Source organism: Chiroxiphia lanceolata, chromosome 6 (genome assembly GCF_009829145.1).
Source record: "Chiroxiphia lanceolata isolate bChiLan1 chromosome 6, bChiLan1.pri, whole genome shotgun sequence".
Taxonomy (NCBI): domain Eukaryota; kingdom Metazoa; phylum Chordata; class Aves; order Passeriformes; family Pipridae; genus Chiroxiphia; species Chiroxiphia lanceolata.
In genome coordinates, this window is record NC_045642.1 from 59,050,125 (window position 1) to 59,074,598 (window position 24,474).

Genomic DNA, 24,474 nt, shown 5'->3' on the forward strand with positions numbered 1-24,474 from the left:
CACACACTGTAATCTCCCTTCCGTGGAAGTCATTGACAGAACTCCCCTCAGCTCTTGAAGCTCAGCTGGGCTACAAGTGCATTGTGAACATATTGATTATACAGACACTTAAATTGGAATCCAAGGAATGACTGGGGGTTAGATATTTCATCTGAATTTCTTTCCCAGCACAGTTGTTATGAAGTCAAGCCAAATATAGTGATTGATACTGCATGTCTAACCTGGTCATTCAGGACAGCCAATATCCACTTCACTAAGTAAAATAAGTCCATTTCTGCCAGAGAAACCTGAAAGAGCAGCTAATCATGGATAAGGATTGAAACGGTACTTGTGGTTCCACTGCAGGGGCATAAAATTACCATTTCCGTCTCTAAAGAGAGGTCCTTTGAGTGGAGAATAATAGCACTTGGACATTTCTGGCATGTCAGAACATTTAGTTCCTGCAATAAAAAGTCTTTCATTAATGCACACAATACCTTCAGATGAGAATCTGCTTGTAGCAGATAAACTGGGTCTTGGGCATATCTGCCCCCTGATGCTCGAATCATTCTTTGCATTTTTAAAATGTAGATACCAGGAGCAAAACAAGAGATGTATTCCAAAGAAATACAAGAGGACACTGGAGACACTGAGGCACATGTGAACCACAGCAATGCACATGAAATTTGGAAAAGGATAAATGAGCCTCAGATGGGCAGACAAACAGCAAAGAGAGGGCAGAGCTGCTGCCACACAGAGTTCCCATGTGATGAGCAGTGTTTTGTGGGACTGGATTGTCCAGCAAACCAAAATGCTGCTCCAAACACCCTTTAGGGCTTGAGCATAGGCACCAAGGAGCTTTCTTCCATCTCTTTAACTGGCTGCAGGCAGCCTGCTCCAAGGATAAGAATCTTTCCCTCAAAGCCTTGTTGCTCAGAATGTGATGGAAGTATTAATTTCCACAGCTGAAGAACAGTCTCTTTTAACTCAGGCAGATGTGACCTTTGTGCTGTTCTTTTAATATGTCTGATGCAGGCTGATATTTTTTCAGACATTTTACCCTGTGGTAAAATAATGAAAATCAACACATCAGGCAGAGAGATCAGGAGAGAAAAGGGGGATGCTAAGTAATCAGGTGTTTACAATGCCTTATAATCCAAAATGTTTTCTTGAGGCTTCAAAATAAAGCTGCAGAACTAAGGGAAAGCAGCCTTGGGTTCCCTCCTTCCCTAAATGGTTGCCTGGTATCAGTGGGGACCAGAGTGATGGTCACTTGGCCAAGTCACAGGCCACCCCCACCAGCTGTGTCCAGCTTTCCAGAATGCTTCCCATTGTCTAAATCATAGAAAACACCTGGAAAAAGAGGCACAGATCTGACCCAGTGACCACATACCATGTCCCAAGACACACACCTTGCATGTAGAGCCAGTGACAAAGCCCTGGGCCACCACAGAGTGCTCTCTGCTAAATGACAGTAAATGTTGTCAGGCAGCTAATGGCTCCAATTTCAGCTCAGAGACTGCAGTCAGAAAGCAGGCAATAAAAGAGCTTCTGTGAATTAGTGTTAGTAGCAAGAGGTAAAATACCAGAAAAAGGGGAAACACAAAGGGAGGGGTGTTATGTTCACGCACACATGCACACAGGAGTACCATTATCTTGGGCTGCGCTGATCAATTTTTCACTTCATTTCTCCTCTAACACTTTTTGGCCCCCAATATCCTCCAAAAGCTTACACCATGTGTGATAAATGACAATTCACCGTACCTCAGGGCTCCAAGCCGATGAGCTGTCAGTAGCATCATTAACTTCCAATCCCTGGTTGGCAGGTGCTGTCTCCGTTTCCAAACGTCCTTCCATGGCTGCCCGGCTAACGCCATCCCCGATGCTGGGCTCCATCCTGGGCCCTTTATGCTGCCCAGTGCCCCTATTCCCAGTTGTTGTTCTTGAATCAACAGATACATGGTCATCTCCACGATAGGATAGGTTGTCTTGGTAACTCAGTTGGCTTAGTCCATCCAGATCTAACAATTTTCAGCAAGAAAATAATTTCAGAGGGATTAGAACAAATTCCTCCCCCTATAACTTTCAAAATGTGCCTTTCTCTCCTTTCTTTTCTTTTTTTTTTCCTTTTTTTTTTCTCTCATCTCAGTTTCTGAGTACTGCAGCACTGAACCTCTAAAATAACAAATCCTGTTTAAATCAGCATTTGATGGAGGAGACAGGGCTGAACTGAGAAACCAGTTGCCTTTACTTGACAAAGTTAACCACCAAATGCAATTATTAGTGGAGTATCTGGGATATTCAAGTGCCTTGGAGCTGCTTTGCAGTCCCAAAGCAATCTCTTCCATGAAAACACAGGTCAGACAAACTACAGAAAAGCACAGCATAGGCCTGATGAATGGGTATCACAGTTTCCTTCTATGTAGGAGGAGAAGGAGGAGGAAAAGAGAGGAGTTGGCATTGTCCTCAAGGGCATAGTGCTGGTGAGGAAAGGACTTTCACAGAGATAAGAGTGCCACCATAAACCTATCACCCCTCTGAGAGCTTGGGTGAGCATGACCAGCCCCACAAGCCAAGCAGGAATCTCCAAATCCCATATTTGGGCAAAATTGCCCAAAGGACAACTGAGGGTAGATGTGTTCCGTAATTTCCTGCCTGCTTTTATTAGTTTTAATTCATCTGTTCCTACACACTTACTCCATGGGCTAAAGTTAGGCTCATTAATGAGAACAAAATAATCTTCTCTGGTTCACACCACAGATTCATTTTCTACTACCATTGATATCTCTATTTTGAACACAGGGATCTTTTCTCCACTTGAAAGCACCGATGAGAGCTCTCTGGATGGAGCAGCACAGATAATTACATGTCCAGGGACACAGATGGAAACAACATCATGATTTGGCCTTGGATGTGGCCCGCAAGCACTTTCAGGAAAAAAACAGGTTCCTTCCTTCACCTAATGCATCTCCTGATGGGCCTTGCTTTAGGAGCACAAAGAGCAAGATTCTGCCTCCATCTCTTTCAAAGAGGCAAGGAGCAGTTACAGTGAAAGAAAACAAGTTGTGCTTCCAGACAGCTGATGACAGCAATGACAACAGAATTACTTCCTTTGCAGGCACAGCTATTTGGGGTTTAGACTCACAGAAGGAGTTGAGGTTGGAAGGGACCTCCAGAGGTCATCTTGTCCACTCCCCTGCTCAAGAAGAGACACCTCCTTGTTTGTTCTTAAGGGGGTCATTGTTACAGAACAATCTTTTTCTTTCAAATTTGGTCTCCAATTTAAATCTTAATAAAATAATATTAATTACTGTGTTTAATAGAAAACTATTAGTTTGTTTTTGTTTAGATGAATCAACATTTTTATTCCCTGGCAAATGAGACAGGGACCCTGGTAACAGCTGACATGGAGAAGGCTGAGGTACCCAACAACTTTTTTTTGACTCAGTTTTCACTCTCAGTTGCTTGTCCCACACCTCTCAAGTTCCTGAACCTCAAGGCAGGGACTGGAAGAATGAAGCCCCACCCATCTTAGGAGAAGATCAGGTTTGAGACCTTCTGAAGGATCTGAACACAAATCCATGGGACCTGATGATATACATTCCAGGATCCTGAGGAACGGGCTCATGCAGGTGCTAAGCTGCTCTCCCTCTTATTTGAGAAGTCACAGGAGTCAGGTGAAGTCCCTGGTGACCAAAGGAAGGCAAACTTCACACCCATCCTTTGAAAGGGCAGCAAGGAAGACCTTGGGAACTACCAAACTGTCAGTCTCACCTCTGTGCCCAGAAAGATCATGGAACAGATCTTCCCAGAAGATATGTCAAGGCATATGGATGACAGGAATGTGACAGAAATGTGATAGGAATGTGACAGTCAATATGGCTTCACAAAGGGCAAACCTGCCTGACCAAACTGGTGGTTGCTGTGATGGAGTGACTGCATCGGTGGATAAGGGAAGAGCAACAGATGTCATCTAATTTGACTTCTCTAAGGCTTTTGAGATGGTCCTACACAACATCCTTGTCTCTAAATTAGAGAGATATGGATTTGACGGATGAACTAAAAAGCCAACTACATTCTGGACTGCAAAAAAAGCAGTGTGGCCAGCAGGTTGAGGAAGGGGATACTGCCCCTCTACTCCACTCTCATGAGACCCCACCTGGAGTTCTGAGTCCAGCTCTGGGGTCCCCACCACAGGAAAAACATGGACCTGTTAGAGCAGGTCCGTAGGAGGATCACGAAAATGGTCAGGGGATTTTGTATGCACTTTTTGTATGAAGAAAGGCTGACAGAGTTGGGGTTGTTCAGCCTGGACAACAGAAAGTATCAGGAAGACCTCATTGCTGCTTTTTGATACTTAGAAAGAACTTAGAAGAAAGAGGGAGAAAGACTTTTTACCACAGTCTGTAGTGACAAGAAATGGGGTAATGGTTTTAAACTGAAAGAGGGTAGATTTAGATCGGATATAAGGAAGAAATTCTTTACTATGAGGTGGTGAGACCACTAGAACAGGTTCCCCAGAGAAGCTGTAGATGACCCATCACTGGAAGTGTTTAGGGCCAGGCTGGATGGGACTTTGAGCACCCTGATCACAGCAGGGGCATTGGACTAAATGAACTTTAAAGGTTCCAACCTGAACCATTTTATGATTCTCTACACATACCTCTGTCTAGAACAAAAAGCCCAGATCTTTCTGAGCAGAACAAATTCTGTACTTGGCCTTAGCAGCAAATATGGTGTTTCTAATGCATACCTGCTCCACACACACACACATACACACACACACACAAAATCCAACAAGGGTAATGGGGATTATACTCAGGAAACATTTCCTGAAGGTGTACAGAAGTCCTTGCCCCTCTCCTTGGCTGCCCTTTCAATTTAACAGCTCAGAAATTAGGAGAATAACTTCATCCCCTTTCTTCAACTATGAGTGGTCTCACATTCTCCCTCCCAGTAAAATGCTTCCAGCACAGGCACTTCAACAGAGGAGTATGAGAGCATCTCACAGCTTTGTAATTATCTCCTCTTCCTCATGGGAGATGGTCCTTCGGGAGCAAAGAGGGATCCAAATTCATATCTCTCAAATTCCAGGTCAGTGCTCTTCTCACTCCCTTCTGAAATGCAAACCCTATTTCTTCTCCTCCTCATCCTCCCATCTGGCAGACCTAGTCCTGAGCCCAAAAGCCTTCATTGTTTTGCCTCTGCCCTAAGCTGAAAGTCTTGAGTGAGGGAAGAAAGTAATTTGACTTTTTGCTATTCTTCTCTACAAAGTCAGAAAACAGAAAGAAGTAAACATAAGAGCGTAAGCAAGAAATAAAAGAACAAAAATTCCACACATTTACTGAGACTGAATGGATACCAGCGCTCCTTAAGGCATTTAATTAGCAAGCCAATGCCTAACACACATTTTAAACAGTGGGTCATCCATCAAAGCACACACCACACAGCAGGCTTTCAGAATAAAATGCTTCTGTAGTAAGAAATTATCCTCACACAATTGTCTTGTGGGTTTGACTCCTGCTGGGATAATATCTAGATCAATAATAGAGGAATTTTCAAAAACTACATTAAAGCCATAAAAGTCTATTCATAACAGGAGAACTCCAGAAATATATTAATAGAGCAAGCCATCTTCCTAAGACTCAGGCACAAAATGCAAAATGAATGTGTTAGGAAAGCAAATGTAGTATTCAGGGAAAGGAAGGGAAAAGGTGATTCACCAAAACCATTCAGGGAAGCAGTCTGGCTTTTTCTTTAAATTTAAAGTAATTTGGTAAGAAATAATCATGTATAAATACCAGTATTAGAGGATCATTACAGGTAATAGCCCAACTATACAGGCTAGAACAACTACACCTCTCCAATTACATCCGTTCTAACATTATATTCACAAAATAAACGGTGAAAACAAAAGTTCTTCCTGTAAAGGAAAAGGTCAGAGCAGTAAAATGCCTGCAATTTACCTGAGATCTTTAAGGAAGAAAATGTCAACTGTCTTATGAATACCTGACATGAATAAACAGCACAGCATCAGGGATATAGGTTGAGACAGCATTATCTAACCATCTGAACTTTAATTAGCCAAGAGTCCCCATAGAGAAGAGCAGCCAATTCTAAGATTAAGGGCAGATAGTACTGCACATCAGAAGAGTGTGACTTTTCTTAAGAATCCTGTCCCCCAAACTTTCCCTGTTGTGTCATATGTGTCCACAAGGAAGGAGTAAGGGGAATGACTGGGGAACAGAAATTACCAATAAATCAGAAAAGTCTGTATTTAAGTTTGAAGAACTGGCCATGAAGAAACTGTGACTTGTCAGATGAAAGAATGAGCGTCGCCTCCTAATCAAGCTGTAACAGGAACTGGGATATCTCCAAAGACAGAGGGAAATACTGGCACATCAAACACTGAAAATCAGGCTAGAAAATACTGTGAAGTCCACCCTCACATTGGCAGGTAAATGTTCTGGCTAATCTACAGTATCTTTTTTTTAAATGACACACAATCTCTCAGTTTTATAAAGCACTAGAGTGTGCCAAAGAAATGTCCTGAGAGGTCTCATCACTTCCTAAAACGCACTGCCAGAGTTAAAATACAGAGCCTGGTAGATCTTACTAAATTGACACCACATAGGTCGTCGACCAGCAAGAAACACATATGAAGAGCTTATGTGTCCCTATTACCTGTGCTGACCGAGGCCATGTTTCTCTGTGAAATCTTGGGAAATCCTGTCCTTTCACACACACACACAAAATAAAAGTATGTCTTTTCTTTGTGATTTTTCAAAGTGAAAGAAAAACTCATGATGAAAGGTAAGAACTTGTTTAAATATGGTCCAGAGGAGAAAATGATTTCAATATGGATCTAGGCACTTCTGGACTTGAAGTACTCCTAGCTCCCAGTTTCAACCCTTCACTTCCTGAAAGACAGTAACAGCAGCAGAGATACAAATCAGTGAGACTGAGGCATATTTGTCCTCATACAGCAGCAATCCTCTTGCCTGGCCCCTGCTACAGCCCCAGTTCCAAATGACTGCAGTACCCTTTGCACCAGGTGCCCCCTTGCACGGAGACAAAACAAACCTGATGCAGGGAGACCAAGCAGTGCTCCTGCTCCTGGTTATTTTGAGATGAGCCACCATTAAAGTGCTAAAAAACTTCCTAGAAGAGCCTCAAAGGAGCAGAATCATTATCTAATTACAATAAATCTAAACAAAAATGGCTTGTAAATTTTAGGGGTTAAAGAGAAAAAGGATCTTAAATTTCAAGTGACATTATGCAATCAGGCCAAGATTGTTTAATTTACCACACGCTGGGTAATAGCCTGAGAAGACTCCATGTTTCCAGAACTAAAATAGGCTCTTTATTAACAGGGTGATTTGCAGAGAGGCTGTGGGCAGAGCTGGAATTCACGCCGTTCATCTCCCCAGAGCATCCTCCAAACATTTCCTTCCTGCAGCGTGCACTCCTCTTTCCAAGATCTATTCAGGTTACTACAAAGATTTTTTTTTTTTTAACAGGTGAAAAGTTAAAGGCAAATGAGACCAAAGTGCAGACTGTCACAACATCGATAACAGCCACAGAGGGTCAAGGAAAATCTCCTGTAAGAACATGATGTGAGAAGACTTTGCCGTATGTCAAGGCTGAGTGGGAGAGAAGCTATTCAGGGCTCTCCAAGATGCTCAACTTCACTCTGTGCCTAAGTTTGTTATAGATTTCTGCTTCTGTAAGAAATTAAAACTACCAGCAATACGTCTAAAAGGTCTGTTAAAAGAATATGAGGAGAAGAGAAGTCTCAGGCAGAGTCTGAATATGCCATGATCCCAGTCTGGACTCAGCACTTTCCAAAGATCCTTCATCCCTCCAACCCCAGACAGGCCAGAGAATCTGCTCCGCTGGAACAGTGTTTGATACACCCTCGAGGCACAGTGATGGCTTTACTCCCACAAATCTTTATGTTTTGTGACCACGGCACCAGCCAGGGGGGAACATGGACTCTCACACACATGAAGTTTTCAGAGGGCAGCAGGATGTGGGGTTATCCAGGATTTACCCCAACCACTTTTCTCTCAAAGGAAGGTCTCATATCAGGAGCTGTAGGTGTGTGCAGATATTGCTCTACATGCAGTAACAGCAGCTCTACATGCTCAGAAGCCTCTCTGGATTTGAGGGTGACTTGGCACGCCCAAGGATTAGTTTATAGGCATTTGTCTGTAACGAAAGGACTAATCTTGAGCTTAGTGAGGAATGGGAGAGAGTACCAAATTTCTCAGTGAAAGCAGGCTTCAACACCTGGTTTCATCGAGTTACTGAACAGCTATTTAACCAGTATTAATATTACTTCCAAAAGTAAGAGCAACCCTGCACCACATTGTACCAGAGGAAGAGTTTGATGGAGAGACGTATCTTCAAATGATTGCTCCAACTCGAGGGTGCATTAAAATCAAGCAATTATAATTCAAAATTAAAACATTCTATGGAAATAAAAACAAAGGGCACTTTCATGGCCCTTCCCTCTAATGAACTCCAGATTTTAGAATGTGTTGAGGCCAATTTTCTAAATGGCTATGTTTTTAAATGCATTTCATCTCTGTTTGTATAAAAGTCATTACATTAATCCATAGAAGATCATAAAACTCCTCCCTTCTGTGCCATAAATTTTTAGTTTCTGTCATTGCCTGACATTTGGCGTATGCACTGGCAAATTATACAGCATAATTCATTCACTGTTCACCTTGTGTTTGTAAAGTTGTTACAAAAGAGGCATTTAACTTCTGCTAAAAAGCTTTCTAAAGAGATGGTGGTATAGATGAAAAATAATTGGAACCAAGTCCTGCAGTCTTTACTCTGGTAAAATTTCCAGTAAAAATCCATGAAAATCCCTGTGGGTTAAGGAGACAGAATTCGATAACTGTATACAATTAATGGAAAGATCTTCATGGACTTCAGCAAGTCTTTGATCCATACTCCTCCCTCTAAGTATTTTAGCTGCAGGTTTCCAATTGGGAAACCAACTTTAGTAAGAGAGAAAGCAAGAACCAGGATTTGTTCTCTGCAAGAAAAGAACCTCCCTGCGTTGAGGCTACAGATCTTAGAGACCAAGTTCTTCAGCCTTTGTCATGCAAACAATACCTTTGCATTCAGATACCTCTGTACTGTTCCCTTGTGGCTGGAGGGCAAGTGGCTGAACTTGGGTCTACGCTCCACTCCTGCTGGTGTTGCTTTTTCAGACAGTTCTGATCGAAAACTTTGTGAGCATGACACAGAGATCTCAAAATGCTTAATCACCTCATTGTTGTTGCCTGAAGATGCTGACTGTTCTTCATCCTCCCCCGTAACTGGTCACTGAGAGAAAAACACAACTCGGGCTTCGGACAGTCTGCTGCCCTCGGCCAAGAAACCAGAGGACATGGCAGACTTTTGGCTCTCAGGTGAACTTTCTGGGGAGAAAAAGGGGACCAAAGGCTTAGGGAGGTTTGAGGAATGAACCTGAGAATCAGCTACTTCTTCAAACCTCTGGAAAGTCTGTGAATGTCATATTGTGTACATATTATTAGACCTCACCCAGTTCTGTATGCTAAACTATTTTTTTTTTTTTTTTAATGAATGAGGACATACACAGAGACAAACGCAAAGACACAACACACAGAAAACCACTTGTAGAATAACTGGCACGTGCAAAGACAAAGTAGCAAGCGAAGGACTTGAAAACTTTTCCACGCCTCCATTCCCCTGCAGCTCCTGCTAAGGTGGAGAACGAAACTTCTTTCGTGCAGAAGAAGCAGCTCAGATGTAACCTGCTCAGGGTAGTACCACGAACACACAAATACAGCACGTGGCTAACAGGCACTGCCGACTCCATCTGCCAGCAGCAGACGAACTCGGGAGACCAATGTAAATTATAACCTTTAAAAGTGAAGATACGGATTTGAGCACGTCCCTGTGATGCCCTTCCCCTCCTGCTGCCAACACGTGCTCTGCATAGGAGATGACTGTACCCTCATTAGTGTGTGAATACCCGCCAGATGGGGGAAGGAGGGTTCAGTACTTACTATATATACACTTGGCCTTGCTCTGTCAGGATGGAAACACAGAGGCATTTTGCTGATCTCCCTGCCAGCAGCAGCAGGGACGCACAACAGCAGGACGTTTTGACCCACCAACGCATGGGGAAGGGAGCAGTGGGGTGTTTGTCATGTTTGTGGGCATGTGAGTGAACAAGCCAGCTGTCAAGTGTGGTCAGGCCACTGCCTGCTCTTGAGCATGGAGTGTAGGATATGGTTGCCAAGACCCACTTTGATAATCACCACGGCAAACCCCAGCAGCTGAACAAACGGGCACTGCAGGCAAAGGGGTGGAGGGCACCTGTGTCAGGGACACTGCCTGGTTTGGGAAGGAAAGCACCTTTTTCCACCTCGAACCTCACATCAACCACACAGCTACAGGTGGGGAAAATGGATCCTGGTTTTACACACTCCGTTGGGTCTGTTAAAAATCTGCAGCATAAACTTAATGACAAATGCTGTCACAGCTCCATAAATTTTCCTGCTGCTGCACAGAGGACAGCACTCCCTGGGCAGAGAGGACAGAGCAAGGATGCTGGGAGCACCAAAGCCAACTGCTCCCACCACCAGCCCAGCACCAGGCTAGTACATCTGACCCTCTGGTCTGGTTTGCCAGTCTGACAATAAGCCTGCTGTTCCTTCTAGGAAATTGTCCTCAATTGAAGGAAAAAGCTAAGTGTTCCTATTCTGATAGAAAGGAAAAACGTTTTAGACATTAGTTTGTAAATGGTCAGTGAACAGCTACCATAAGAAATGATTATTTTTATGTAGGTTGTTAAAAATAAGCTTCTTTGAAATTTTCTTAAATAAAAGTTATTTCAAGGTGTAACAACCCTGCGGCCTAAATGTGCTATGATCTATTCAAATAATCAAAGCACATAAAACTGAGCATTCCTTTTCAGCCAACTACGTGCATTTCACTACCTGAGGCTCATGCAAGCTCTACTGGCAAAAGCGGTTAAGTTCTATTTATATGTGCATCTTTTGGGTGGTTAAGATAAAAAAAATAAAAATTATTCTAGTTTAAATTAAAGTCCGCTTTTCACTTAAACAGCTTGGCAAAAATCCTGAGTAAAAGAGCATCTTTAGTAACTAAATCACATCCTTCACCATTTTCTAAAACAACTGTAGCATTAAAATCCTGGGTCCATGGGCACGAGGCTGTATAGTTAAATAAATGTGCCTTAACATGGTGTACAATTTTGACTATTATAGGAAATTTTGGAAAGGCCACATGGATACAGCGACCTTGGACTGCTCATGTAAGGGCACTGACCCGATTGCAACTCCCTGCAAGACACAGCAGAGGCCTTTCCCTATGACAGACAGGTAAGGGTGAAGAGATGGAGTAGAGGAGCTTGGCCTGGTTTGATATATTATTGGCTGCTTGACTTTGACTTCAACTTTACCAATCCCCAAAGCACGACCGTATCACATGTTAGGACAGTGGCTGCTATTTCTCACAAACATTTGGAAGCATCCAGGCTAATTAAACAATGGCACTGGGGAATCTGTAGCAAATCCTTGATACGTCTGCTACTGATTCGGTGCCTGAGCAGCAGACAGCTCCGTGTCAACTTAATGTCTCTGTATTAATAAAAGTAACTTTACCCAGGGGAGAGGAAAACGATCACCATTCAAATACACAAGTGTCCTGATTAGCAAAGGACAAGGGGGAAACATTTTCTATATCACCATGGAAACTTAAATAAAGGACCCATAATTATGATCTAAATTCTGGAAAGATAATGAATACATCTTGAGATCTGCAGATGTTGTGTAGCATATACATATTTCTAGCAACTTCAACTCAATTACTTCTATGCAGCATCTGTTTTACAAATCAACTTCCCACTGCTCATAAGGAGGCATGTGGGATTATTTTTTTTTCCCCCCAGAGGAGACAGTGGGGGAGGAAGGAGGGTGACGTCTTTTTCTGGTAAGGTATTTCAAACTACCACTATTTATTCAGAACTTTCAAACACCCAATCAGTTACAAAGTTAGCTTACAGGCATCCAGATACACTAAGCTAAAATGCATGAAATAAATAATTCAAGATTTCTCTGCAGTGTTACCAAGTAAAAAGAATAACTTATCATTTGCTCCAAGCTTACCTAAGGAAAAAAATTACTGAATAAAATACATAGTGTAGGTGTGAAGTATAGATGTACTGCATACATCCTGTGTGCCTGTGTGGTAAAAAAAAAAAAAAAAAAACAGCAACAAACAACAGTCATTTTGGCTGAACAATGAAAACAGTGCAAATGCCAAATTTCTGTTTTTCCTATACATTTAACACTGCCCTTGTGTGTCCACTTCGGTCTTAAAGGTTTTGATTCTGCTCTATGGAAGTCAGTGAGAGTTTCAATGGGAACATCACCAAGCCCTGAAGGAAACAGAAATACTGTACAAAAGAAATGTATTTGATCACATAACCAGACAATATCAGTGCATCTATGCATAATGCATACACTCGGGGCATCCCAGGAGCACTCGTTGCCACGTTCTTTCCTGTTAGAGAAACAGTCACACAGGCCTGGCCTTAAAATTTTCATTATCAGGATGACAGAGAGAAACAGTGATCTGTCACAGCTCCTACCTCAGCAAAACCCAGAACCGCACAAAGAAAGAAAAGGGCTTTCCTTCTGGAAAACTGGAAAGGTCTGCCGCAAACTAGGGATTTGTTAAAGCTTCTCGGGAAAAGAAGGAACATTTTGTATAGGGAACATGCAGCAACATAAGTGGATTTGCTCCTACCAATCCCTGTGCAACTACAGCTCTGTAGTTGTTGTCAGTTTGGAGTCTTCTTTTCTTGCTCTTGCTGTCACAGCCACTTGAACTGGGAGTTCAAACTGAAGAACGAAGTAATGCAACTACCTGATTTACAGGCTTGACTGAGGAGAGTGCCCAATCCAAACCATTCCCCTAGACTCCAAATTTATTTAAAATTTATGGAGTAGACCCATGCCTCTACACACATGCCATTATGGCCAAAGAGACTGAGCACAGTGACCAGGCACCACTGGTCATTTATTAACAAGGAGAAGGCAGCCTTCAGATGAGCTTTTTCCTTGCACCCACCACTACATGCTTTTGTCCCTTCCTGCTAAGTATAACAACTAGGGAACCATTTGGTGTCCAGTGTTACAGGTGAGGTTTGCCCCTCTCTGCTGAGTGTCAAACTGACAGTGCCCTGCTTTCTGCAACACCTCTTCATTTGTCTTCACCCCATGACCAAACCAACTGGGAAGCTCCCTGAGACAAATGCATTCAGGTGTTCGCATGCAATGCAGGCAGAGAGAATCACAACTTGGAAGCCTTCAAACCAGGGGATATTTCCAACAAAAATAATTAAAAAAAAAATTAGCAAAACAACAAAAAAGTCAGAGAGGAATCAGAAAGAAGAAGACATTATTTCTCTCTGACCATCAAGCACCTCTATAGCAGAACAACACACCAGTCAGAGCAACACGCTCCAATTCTGTGCACTGCTGTGCAAAGAAATAGAGAACTGCCCACAAAAAACAGCATGAAACCCAACATATTTTCCTGTTGTTTTCCTCCTACTTCCAAATTTGGACTTTAAAAATAGGCACATGGGATTCAACTTCAAACTGATTCTCACTGTGCTAAGGTTCTTCTGTGGCTACAGGAAATGGCAGCCAGGAGGCTGAACCACAATCATCCCTGATATTCCCAATCACCTACTTTACATTTTACATGTGGAGTAAGTATGAGTCAGGCTTCATTTATGCTACTAGGTTCTATTAGCACAGGCGCAGGATTTGTGGAGAAGTGGAAGAAAAAAGAGATTACACCCTGTAGGAGACACTGCTAAGCCAGGAAACCCCCTGGTGTGGATGCAGTTACATCCATGAGTCAGCCTACACCTCTTTGACAGCACAGGTTATGTTGTTTGTAGAAAACATGCAGCTGCAGAGGCAGAAAAGCACCTTCTGTCAGCAGATGTCACGTCTACACCAGGGACACTGCAGGGCACAGGTGTAGCTGTGTGTGCTCTGGGGTGTGGGGCTGTAAATGCTCATGGACTTGGAAACTAAACAAACTGCTGGATGCCAATGGCTGATGAAGTAGAAAACACCGTCCTTTCTTTCCAACAAAAAAAATAACTTTCACTTTTATCACTATTATTTTTATGACAGTTTTCCAGGCAGCTTTCGTACCACAATGGGTTGAATGCTTTCAGGTTTCCCATCCATCACCTCTTCTATTTGTTTGCTTGGCTTCTTATAATGCAAGAAAGTCATTTTATAAGCTTCCTCCAACACACTTAAGGAAGTTTCTCTGAATGGGCACTAGGTCCTTTCATCTAGCAGGAATCAAACTGGCCAAGGAAACGTTTAGGAAACACAGGTCACTGAGTCTTGTTCCTCTGTAAAGCTGTTTCACAACCTGTGAGACTCAGCGTATGCACATACCATTCATAGCACCCAACCACCAGCTTCACACCCACAAGCCTTTGCTGGCTGACTAACAGGGTGGAAATGAACTCCCTCGAAAGGATATTTGTTTGGATTTGCTACAGATAACAACTGCATTGCAACAAGGCAGATATTCATTTTCCCACTGATTTTTCTAATTGAAACTTTGTTTGCTGCCAGAGGGTTGATTCACCACAGTCCCCCTTTACCACTGCTGTAACACTTCTGATACCACAACACTCCAGGGAAAATCAGCAACTTTGGGAGCAGCAGTGGGTGAGGATGTGGTGCAACAAGACTCACATGCCTTCAGGACCAAGGCAGTCATCCAAAAGAGACAACTCTGTCCTCCTCTCCTTCCCCTCTTCCCCTTGTTTCAGTTTTAGCAATCATAGGGCCAACTCACCTGCTTCAAAAGTAATAGGGAAGGGGTTGGTAACTCTTGGCTGAAGGAACAGGCTGGTCCAGTTCACCACACAGTAGCTTGTTCATGGGCCAGGCATGGGAAGTAGTACTACTGTGTGATAGGGGAAGGACATTGTATCTCAGCTGCAGTTTTACATCAGTTACTGGCAATTGTAAAACTCAGGCCCAAGGGTTTTATAGCTACATTATTTATGGCAATAAGTCCAGACCCCAAAACTGACCCTGCAACACGGAGTTTCAGCAAATCTCAGTGCTCTCATTAATCCAAATTCAGGGCTTTCTCGCCAGCAGCACCACCACTCTCATACTATTTTCTGGAAAATACTCCCACACAGATTATGCTGCTACTGTATAGACAGCATGGACTTGAATCTCTCCCAGCCTGAGGAGAGAAATGCCTCCAAGTGCTCAGCTTGGGGTGGGGCAAATCCTCAGGCATAGTGCAATGAGTCTCTCCAGGGATGCTTTATCTCACATGGGTAATGAGCTCTCTAGATAGGGGAGCACCTGCCTGGACATTAGGGAACTTTTAGGCAGGGCTATGATGCCATGAGACCTATTTTCATTAGAAGGGATTTTCTACAGATTTTGCTATAGACTGACCTAAGATTCAACCAAAGTCATTCATGTTGGTCCACAAATAGGTACTGATGAAGCCTCCCTAAGTAAATCTGTGAAAACTGCATGAGAATCACACAAACAGCATCTGCAGAGGTACAGTCCAAACACACCTTCCTCATTACCTGGAAGGCCCCCACAGCCCAACAAGAACATCCACTGTCTTTAAAACTGCACAGTTTTACCTCCATGACTGCAGTCTCCCTATTTTCTGTCATTGCAGTCTTCCCCCTGGGTTACTAAACCTATTTCAGGAGCTTATGAGGCCACACAAAATGATGGGTGCTACCACCAGGTCATCACAACAGCCAAAGATTAACTGGGCACAAGAAAGTTTATATCCATGCTCCAATCTGGTAAGAAGTGGAGGTCGACACCACCTCACCTTTTGGCAGAGTGATCCTGTCTCATCTAAGCTTACATTAGTGGGTTTTGTGCTGTTAAGCAATGCAAAGAGGTCAGGAGGGAACGGGAGATGGATTATCCATGCTTTCACTAAACACATGTAGGCCAAACTAGCAACAACTGCAACGCAAAAAAAAAAACCCCACACACATCCAAAAAAAGAAAAAAAAGACAACCAGTACTACTGTTTGTATCAGCACACAGAAATACTATGTCCCAGCTCTGCACAGAATGCTGCTAGTATGCCTGCACGTAACCTCCACCACAACACAATGAGATCATTCACACCTGCCTCGTCTGTAGTAGGAGATGGAAGGTGAGGAGGTAGGGTTTCTAGGAGAGAGGCAGCATTTCCCAGATGCTGCCAAGATGCTGTTTATTGGTAAATGAAGCCTCTTGAGTCCTAAACAACCTTCCCAGAGGAAGATAGAGTCGCAACTGCCATATGGGGAGTGGGAAGAGGATGTCACTTAGCAAGAGTGGATCAGAAAATACATGCACAAACACACACGCTCACACACACAATTTGTTCTGTAACTGCTCTGAACAGCAAAATCCATTTCATCCTCCCAAATACATCCTTCTCCATACAGCTTATGCAACCTTCTAGATGACAAGAGGAGATGACAAGTACTCCTGAACAGATCATCCCTTCTCATGCCCCTAGGGAGACAGGCAAGAGGAACCTCTGCCCACCAAGCAAGGAACTTGGTGAAAGCCCATACTACTGATCTACTGTGGGCTGACAAAAGTACTGTGTCCAAAATCCCTGACTGAGGATGAACAGCAATGCTGACAGGCCCAAGACAGGGCTGGCAATGGTACCATCTTTGAAAATTTGTGCTTTGAACCACTCTTTGGCTTCGTTTTCCCAGCTGTAAAGCTGACACACTGCAACCCACCCTCCTTTCAGGGCTGTTGTGTAGTCTCATCACCACTCAATTCTGGTGTCATAGATGAAGATCCCTTACACTTTGAAACACTGAAGAGACAGAACTGCAAAGGAGTACTTTAAATATAAATAGGAACACTGTACCACCTTCACAAGGACAAAAGTCTGTGCACAAACACTTTGAGTGGTTTGAATTTCCCGGAGAGAAGGCATTCAATGCAAACTCACGTCTGCACTTCACTTCATAAAGCTGCAGACTTGTACCGCATTCTTCAGAGACCAGACGCATGTCCCTCGTCACATTTGTGCTTCACCCCACTCAAGCTGCCAAGAGTATTTTCTGTGAAGTTTTTTTTTTTTTCTCCACTGTCTGCCTTTGCCCTCCTTCACTCAGTCCTTGTGGTGCTATTGTCTCAGTGCAGCCTCTTTAAGTGTCCTGCTTGGAGTACAGGCACTGATTTTTATAGGGCTACATTCTGGCTAGAACACTGGCTGGCTCCATACCCAGACAGGTGATAAAATCCATAAACATTTCACTTCTTTACATGGAGACTGGCCATCTACCTATTTTAGTCTCAAGTTCAAGCAGAAGTTTAATTTATCACATAATCAGCATCTTTGTGTTGTGGGTATATTTTGCTATATGGGTTTATAGGACCTAATGAAAATTCACTTCTTGCCTAGGATTTCCTGCCCACATGGAAGGGTCATTTACTGACGTCAGGAGTGTTCATATAGAGCAGAAGGAATAATTTCCTTTACCACAGCAATTAGTGGCAAAAATCAATGACCCCTGTGAAGCTGGAGGCCAAGGTAACCAGATGCAATAGTGTTTTCTAGTTTTACAAACTCCCAGGGCCTCAGAGGTGTGTCTCTCCTTGTACATGTATTGAGGACCACTATCCACCCATCTAGGCAAGATTCCTATTAGGATGTCAGACTTCTTAGCATTCCAAGGTCACAAAAATTATTTTAGTGCAACTAAAATGCCACCTTTGGCTAGCATTGAGATTGTCTAGTTGATGGGGGAAAATCTCCAAGGACTTCTTGCAGCTGAAGTGTCGTGCTCACCTATATATTACACCAGTGTTTATGAACACAGTGTCAGACAGCTTGGGAGACTCTTCCATCACAGAACTTGCTAGGCAAAAATAGTTCAGCTCTGATTCAGAAAACTCAGCTCTGCTCCTGTGTCTGTCCCCATGCCTTTTCAGGGCAGTGTCTGCTGAAATTCCTAACTTATTGGTCACTTTGGCTTTTTCTTTGCAAAGGACATGGGTCCTGAGGAAGAAGTGGGCTAAATCCTTTTCTTTCATGGCACAGTTAGTGCTGTTCTTCACCTTTCTCATTATTACTGTTTTTTTTCCCTATAGATTCATGCTGGGAAGAGGATGGACTGGCCACATCTACCCCTCTGCTTGCAGTGCACTACTTTTTGATGTGGTTTATTGCTCTGCTGTTGTGCTTTTCTTTTTTCTCTCAATTTTTTAAGCCAAATGTGAAATGATGGATTTGGCAGCCACACTCTTGCCAGCCACCCCCAGTCAGCTGAGCAGCAGGATTTAAGCCACAGGGGGATGCAAAGGCTGGTCTCCCTCTGCTCTGCAATATGAGACAGTTTATCAGAAACACTGAGGTCAGACAACGGACACGGGTCTGCAAGAGCAAGTTCATCTGTATTTGCAAAATTCACAACTACATCATTTGCAAGTGGTGGCAGGGATCTGCATGCACTGCCTTCCCATCACTAACTTCTTAAAACAAACACCTGGCATTGCAATATTTCCTGAACTCCCTTCATTAATAAGCTGGGAATCAAAAGCACCCAAAGTTAAAAACTTTTCCTGCGTTTGTTGGAAACCTTGCTACAACTTTACTAGCATCATTTAATTACAGACCAGGGCTCAGCAGCAGCCAAACCTGCACCCTGTGATTAGCATGCCTCACAGTGTCTGACAGAAGTTTTACTTAAGAACTCAAAAATTTCATTGCTCAAACACTTTATTAAATCCCCAAGACTAAAAATTGTTTGCAACAATGTGCATGCTGCTTTAGAACCTAAGAAAATCTACTCTGGGAGTTAGGAAACATTTCCTGGGAGGCAAAAATATGATCAAAAACATAAATGGTAAAAAGGAGAAGGGGTAATGATGGTTTTTAGCTACAACTTTATTTTATTTCATCTCAGAAGTATGCTCTCAGTTTAACAGAAGGGAACATCTATTGGATTTTGGTCTGCATGTCTTTTAAAAGAAAATTATTCTCATCTAGAGCTGTGGGGTTTTTTTCCCTAAACCCAATAAACTATATATTGGAATGACCTTGTAACAAGTTTCTGTGGTTCTTTAATCACCAGTGGCTGCTAAATGAAGCATATCTATTTTCTCTGTTACATTACTATTGGCAACCAGGTCTTCAGTAAGTGCCCAGAAATATTTCCATGGCAACAAAAAGCATTTAGTTTTGCTACTGTTTTGTGCCAATTTAGCTTTAAAATATTCTATTGTGGAGAGAAATGTGGTACATTAAGTGAAATAAAGTCAAGATGCAATGTTCTGAAAAGAATATAAGGATAAACAAGAAACATGTATTTTGCAGAAATGGAGGGGGGGGAACCACCAAATGAAAGGGAAAATGTTCAAAGCTCATTCTGATGCTACTAAATGGCTTTGCTGAATGTCAGCAAGTCCATACACTTGCTTACATTGCCACTCAGGGTTAGGTAACAAAGCTAACAGAAATAAGGATACCTCAAATATCTTCTCTTGATCATTTTAATCCATGACTGAAATTTTAAGTTGCCAGGGTATTACAGTCTCTCTGCATGTCTAGGTTACCATCAGAAGAGTTCACACTCTTGATGTTAGAGAATGAATCTAAAGGAAAAAGAGGAAATAAAGGGTTGAAAAATAAAATACAAAGAGCATGTGTGTTTTGGAAGAGAAAGTTCACTTAGAACAGCAAAACGAGTTCTTTCACATCAAAGAGTTTGTGGAAGACATTTTCAAATCACAGTTCAGCACTTTCTCTCCCATTATACAACTTAAAAAGAAAAAAAAGCATCAGTTCCCAGCCCTCTAACCCTCAAACTGCCAACTTTATGACTATGAAGTCTTAAAACCATTGGATGGCGTTTTGTGCAGTGCATGGCAGAGACTGAAAGATTAAAGCCTATTTCAGAGCATTTGGAATGATGTTCCTTCTGGTGTAAAAAGCTATGCAATGCTCCATGTAGAAGCAGAGAGCTCTAGGAAGCAGCAAGGTAGGTGCTGGGGAGCTCTGAAAGGCCAGCCTTCCAGTCCACAATGGCTCCAGAGAGCTTACTGAGAAGGAAAGCCAATAAGTATTTAGAGGGACTCCAACAGCAACTTGATCAGTACCTGCACTCAGCTGGGAGAGAGGTCCAGAGCGGCCCTCCCCTTTAGCTGCAGTGATGGGTTACTCTGGCATCTGTCTGCCACTCTAAATCTCCCTCACCAGGAAACTTCATCTGGTCCATCACACATTCCTAAGGACCCTCTTTCTCAGATGTCCCTGCAGATAAGCCTGCAGGTGATAAGCAGCTCTAGCAGTGACAGCAGCCCATTCCTGGCTCCTGTTTCCCCCAAGAGCTCACCTCCTTTCCTCCCATCCACTGTCAGCAAGGGTGTAGCCCAGAGACAGGACAAAGATATGGAGGCTACCATTGGAATGAGGCATTTGGCACCTGGCTGAGCCCCAGGATTTGCTGTGAATTGCTCCAACAGCCCCTCTTTGGGGTGTACAGACTCTGCAGGAGGAAGGTATGCCCAGGATAGCACTTGTCAAGATTATCCCTGGCCCCAGCATTGCCTGAAAGGACACTATTTGCCCTGCTCCATGACTTCTGTGCACACACTAGGCACATAATCCAAGCACACACAGTAAATCCAGCCCTGCAGCAGCACTGACTCGGTGCCTATGAACAAACCCTGGGGTAGGATATCAGACAGGAGATGTATAAGGATACCAGAAGGTAGGGGTTGGACTCCAAGAGATACAGCTCCAAGATACTTAACCTGAGAACTGGCAATGGTTCATTTGGAATATTAAACAAGCAGTTCAGGAGACAGAACAACAAGACCAAAAGCTCTTTTTAATTATTTACTTACTCCATGGCCATAACATTGTGAGAAATAGTAATAAAGAAAAGAGCTAATTTTAACATTCATTAAAGAACACCGTCAAGGTTTATACCCTCTCAGTCTGATATTCCTATTAAATTCAACAACAAGCAGGCTGATCTTCCACAGTCTGCATAGAAAAGGCTAAATATGTAAGACTTTCCTAGAAGCCAAGAGTGACGAAAAGCTCTTGGTCATAATAAAACACACATTTTCAAGAGCATCTACTGCCTGCTTAAAAAAAAAAGAAAAAAAGAAAAAAAAAAAGAAGAGAATTTAGATATTTGAAGCCAAATTTTGAAAATTCTCAGTGAGTCAAGTTCTTCATCAGCTCCATATTGCAGACCCAGTCCCCCCAGTCCCCTTTCCTCCCTTATCCCCATTCCTGGGATGTTTGTAAAGAGCAACTTTATCCCAGCAAGACCTAAGGATGGTGCCAGCAGGACTGCAGCTTTCCTGTGTGTTTCCAGTAGTATGGCCAGTCTTCGCGAACGAAGATTTGGGAAGGGTTTTTACCCTTCGAGCCTGCGCAGTGGATTTTTTAGGTGAGACACAGTGTGCGCTGAGCTGAGCCCACCCTTTAATCCTGAGGTTCATCTGCCGGGGCCGAGCAAGCTTGGACAGTGGCAGTGAGGTCCTCAGGACGTAGGTTTGTATAGAAAAAGTCCCCTTTCCTGTGTGTAGTCAGGACATAAATCTCCATCAGACCTCTGTGACTCAGGAAACTTTTAGCATCACTAATGGTGATAGAGAGGGAGTACAAGTCACAAGGCTGAAACTCAGCCCTGAACACCATCGTCTGAAAAGCTGTTCCTGTCACTTAATGATCAGAAGTCAGAGTTAAGGCCTATTTTAAACTGAAAATATGAAACTCAGTTCTCCTTTCCATAATCTCCTGCCTGCTGTCCTCTTCAGTCTTATTTGAAAAGCCTGTGGGGGTGGTGGGAGGGGAGGAAAGCGATTTGGGAGCCTTTCATCCATAAAATCATGAGATATGTCTGGTTTTTTAGTACAGCATTTCACAGCACATGGCACAGTAACATCTTGAGATTGCTGGCACAAAGAAACAAGGTTTGAGATTATATATATCTTTAATAGCGATGACGCAAAGGCAGATGGTTCTCAAAGCAAAGGCTTAAGGCTAAACATTCCCTTTGAAGGGTCCTTCTACAAGAAACTAAACAGGGGGGGAGCAAAACACTCCTTGCTGCAGCAACGGGGCCTGATTGCCTTCTAATACGCAGCCTTTCACCCTGGAGATTTCCACTTACTTCAATGAAATTAGTCTCACGAATGAGAGACGAACTGGAAAGGTTAGATTTTTCTTTGGGATTTGGGGAGTTTTATTTTAGCTGTGGGGAAACAAAGACAACACAGAACATAATGAGCAGATTAGCAACTAAATCAAATCAATACCAGGAAAAGAACGGTCTGGGTAATACTGTCAGGGTGCATGCTGGCTGCTTACCTGCGAAACTTGCCTTGTCATTATTACTTTTTAAGGAGCCACCCAAGCTGAGGTTGTGCTCATGACCTCCCATCCTCATAGAGGGCTCACCTTCTTCCTCAGCGATGGGAGGAAGCCGATCAAGTGGCTGGAGATCTTCACTTGTCCAGTAGGATCCATTGGCTGTCAAAGACCTGGTGTTTTCAACACACTGCTCTGGCAAGGTGCTGGTATTTTTAACCCGTTTTTGCCTCCGTGGACCCAAGTCAGAGCCATGAGGGAGGTTTTGTGAAGCAAGATCAGGACCCCCAATGTAACCATCTTCTCTAGGATATAAATATTCCTCATCCCAGAGGTCCAGGTCTTGTTCATCATCTGATTCCTCAGAATAATCCTCATAAACTCCTCCATTATTCTCCAAGTCCTGCTTCCTCTCTTCTTCTGACTTACGACCCACTCCACTCAAATTCAGCAGTGAAGCAGATATAGAGTCTCCTGCTTGTTGGAGAGCTTCATATATTTGAGACATCCAAGAAGACAGTGGCTGAAGGAAATTCTGAGCAGCCTCAGAAGCCATGTTTAATACTATGCCAGTATCTGGTGATCAGTTGTTCAGCTTTGCCAGCATGTCACTTATAATTCAGGGAGCTACAGAATAAGCACCATAAGAGATTACTGTAAATTGCTTGTCCATCAACACCTGTCGACACACTATCTAAGATGTCTAGAACTGAAGAGGGAAAAATGGAAAAAGTACTTCTACCCATTGAGAATACCACTAAAAATCCAGAAATGATGGACAAATTACATATATTCCTGCAGAGATCTGGAAGGCTTTTATTCAATTTCTAAACCTTATAAAGAAATAAAAACACAGAACACTGGAACACAAGTACCTTTTCGAAGTGCACACATTCTGGTTACAGCTGTCAACAGACCTGGTAAAAAAAAAAAAGTACAAAACAACCTGTAATCAAAAATCTCAGATAGTATCCTGGTCCCAACTACTACCACATCCTTAGTATTAGCCGGTCCAGGTGAGAAAATCGAAGGGAGGACAATTTGGGGAGAATTATGTTTTGAGTGAATAAAGTAACAGGCCCAAAGGATACAGTACCATGGCAGACAACTATCTCAAATGCATTGCTGAAGAAAGGCTCTGAAAAAGCTCTCTCTGCCCACAGAGAAACACAACACAGAGTTGTTTCACCCTTCATAGAAGTGAAAAAAAAAAAAAAAAACCAAAACAGGGGAGGTGGAATATTATAGGTATGAAATGACTGGGAACAGAAGAAAGTTAACAAAAGCACTGGTGTCATGTCAATATGATGTTTTCTCAAAATTCATCTAAACTCTAAATAAAAACATAACTTGCAGAAAGTTAACATGCCTTTTTGCCCGATATACATCTTCCCACATTATCACAAGACAGATATTCTTTTAGGAACTCTGAGAAGAAGGAGAAACCTACAAATAGGATGATGGCTTTAGGAAGAAAGAATTAAATAGTTGCAGATTTTAGACTAAGAGACAACCAAAAAGAAGCAAAAAGAAGCTTCAAAAGTAATACTAGTGCCTTGCTGAATCGATAGGTCTAAAAGCAATCAAATCATAAAAGGGTAAATACAATGTAAGCTGCAAGAAAATAAGCTCAGCAGCAATATGTATTACTTGTGAAATGTACATTTCTCAAAAAAAATGTAGTGGGAATTCCAGTATTTTGGATTTTGAAATGGAGCAAAGACTAAAGAAAACCCACCTTGCTTGGTGAGTAGCTCTTTTACAGATGAGATGAGTGACTTCAGAGGATTTTACTTTTTAAAACACCTGTGCCAAATAATTTTGTTCAGTGAAGTTGACTTATGCTGCAGACACTTCCAACAGGTTTATTAGCAGCTTCAGTGTGTGCTAAGAATTACAGTCCTTGCAAGGGCAGTGAGTGAATGTAGGTTACTAAAGCCATTTTAAAAGCTGATGGCTGTTACAAACTCTGCGCTCAGGGCACAGACTGTTCCAGGATCCGTCTGTCAGCCGCCGGCCTCTGGCTCAGCCGCTGGG

General features: G+C 42.8%; 1 protein-coding gene across 5 annotated transcripts in view; it reads right to left on the reverse strand.

Annotated features, from left to right (window-relative positions):
* The window catches only part of SYT16 (synaptotagmin 16), a 109,777-nt gene that overhangs the window by 22,842 nt on the left and 62,461 nt on the right, over positions 1-24,474 (reverse strand). Inside the window, exons 2-4 of one of the 5 annotated variants that reach the window (XM_032691444.1) lie at positions 23,313-23,354; positions 22,528-23,064; positions 1,744-2,000 (exon numbers count right to left, since the gene is read on the reverse strand). In XM_032691444.1, the coding sequence (XP_032547335.1) occupies positions 1,744-2,000; positions 22,528-22,993 (723 nt within the window). In that variant the 5' untranslated portion in view covers positions 22,994-23,064; positions 23,313-23,354. Of the gene's footprint in view, positions 1-1,743; positions 2,001-19,577; positions 19,641-22,437; positions 23,065-23,312; positions 23,355-24,474 lie in introns of those variants that run through there. The other 4 variants (XM_032691442.1, XM_032691443.1, XM_032691446.1 and 1 more) reach the window with 4 other exon arrangements.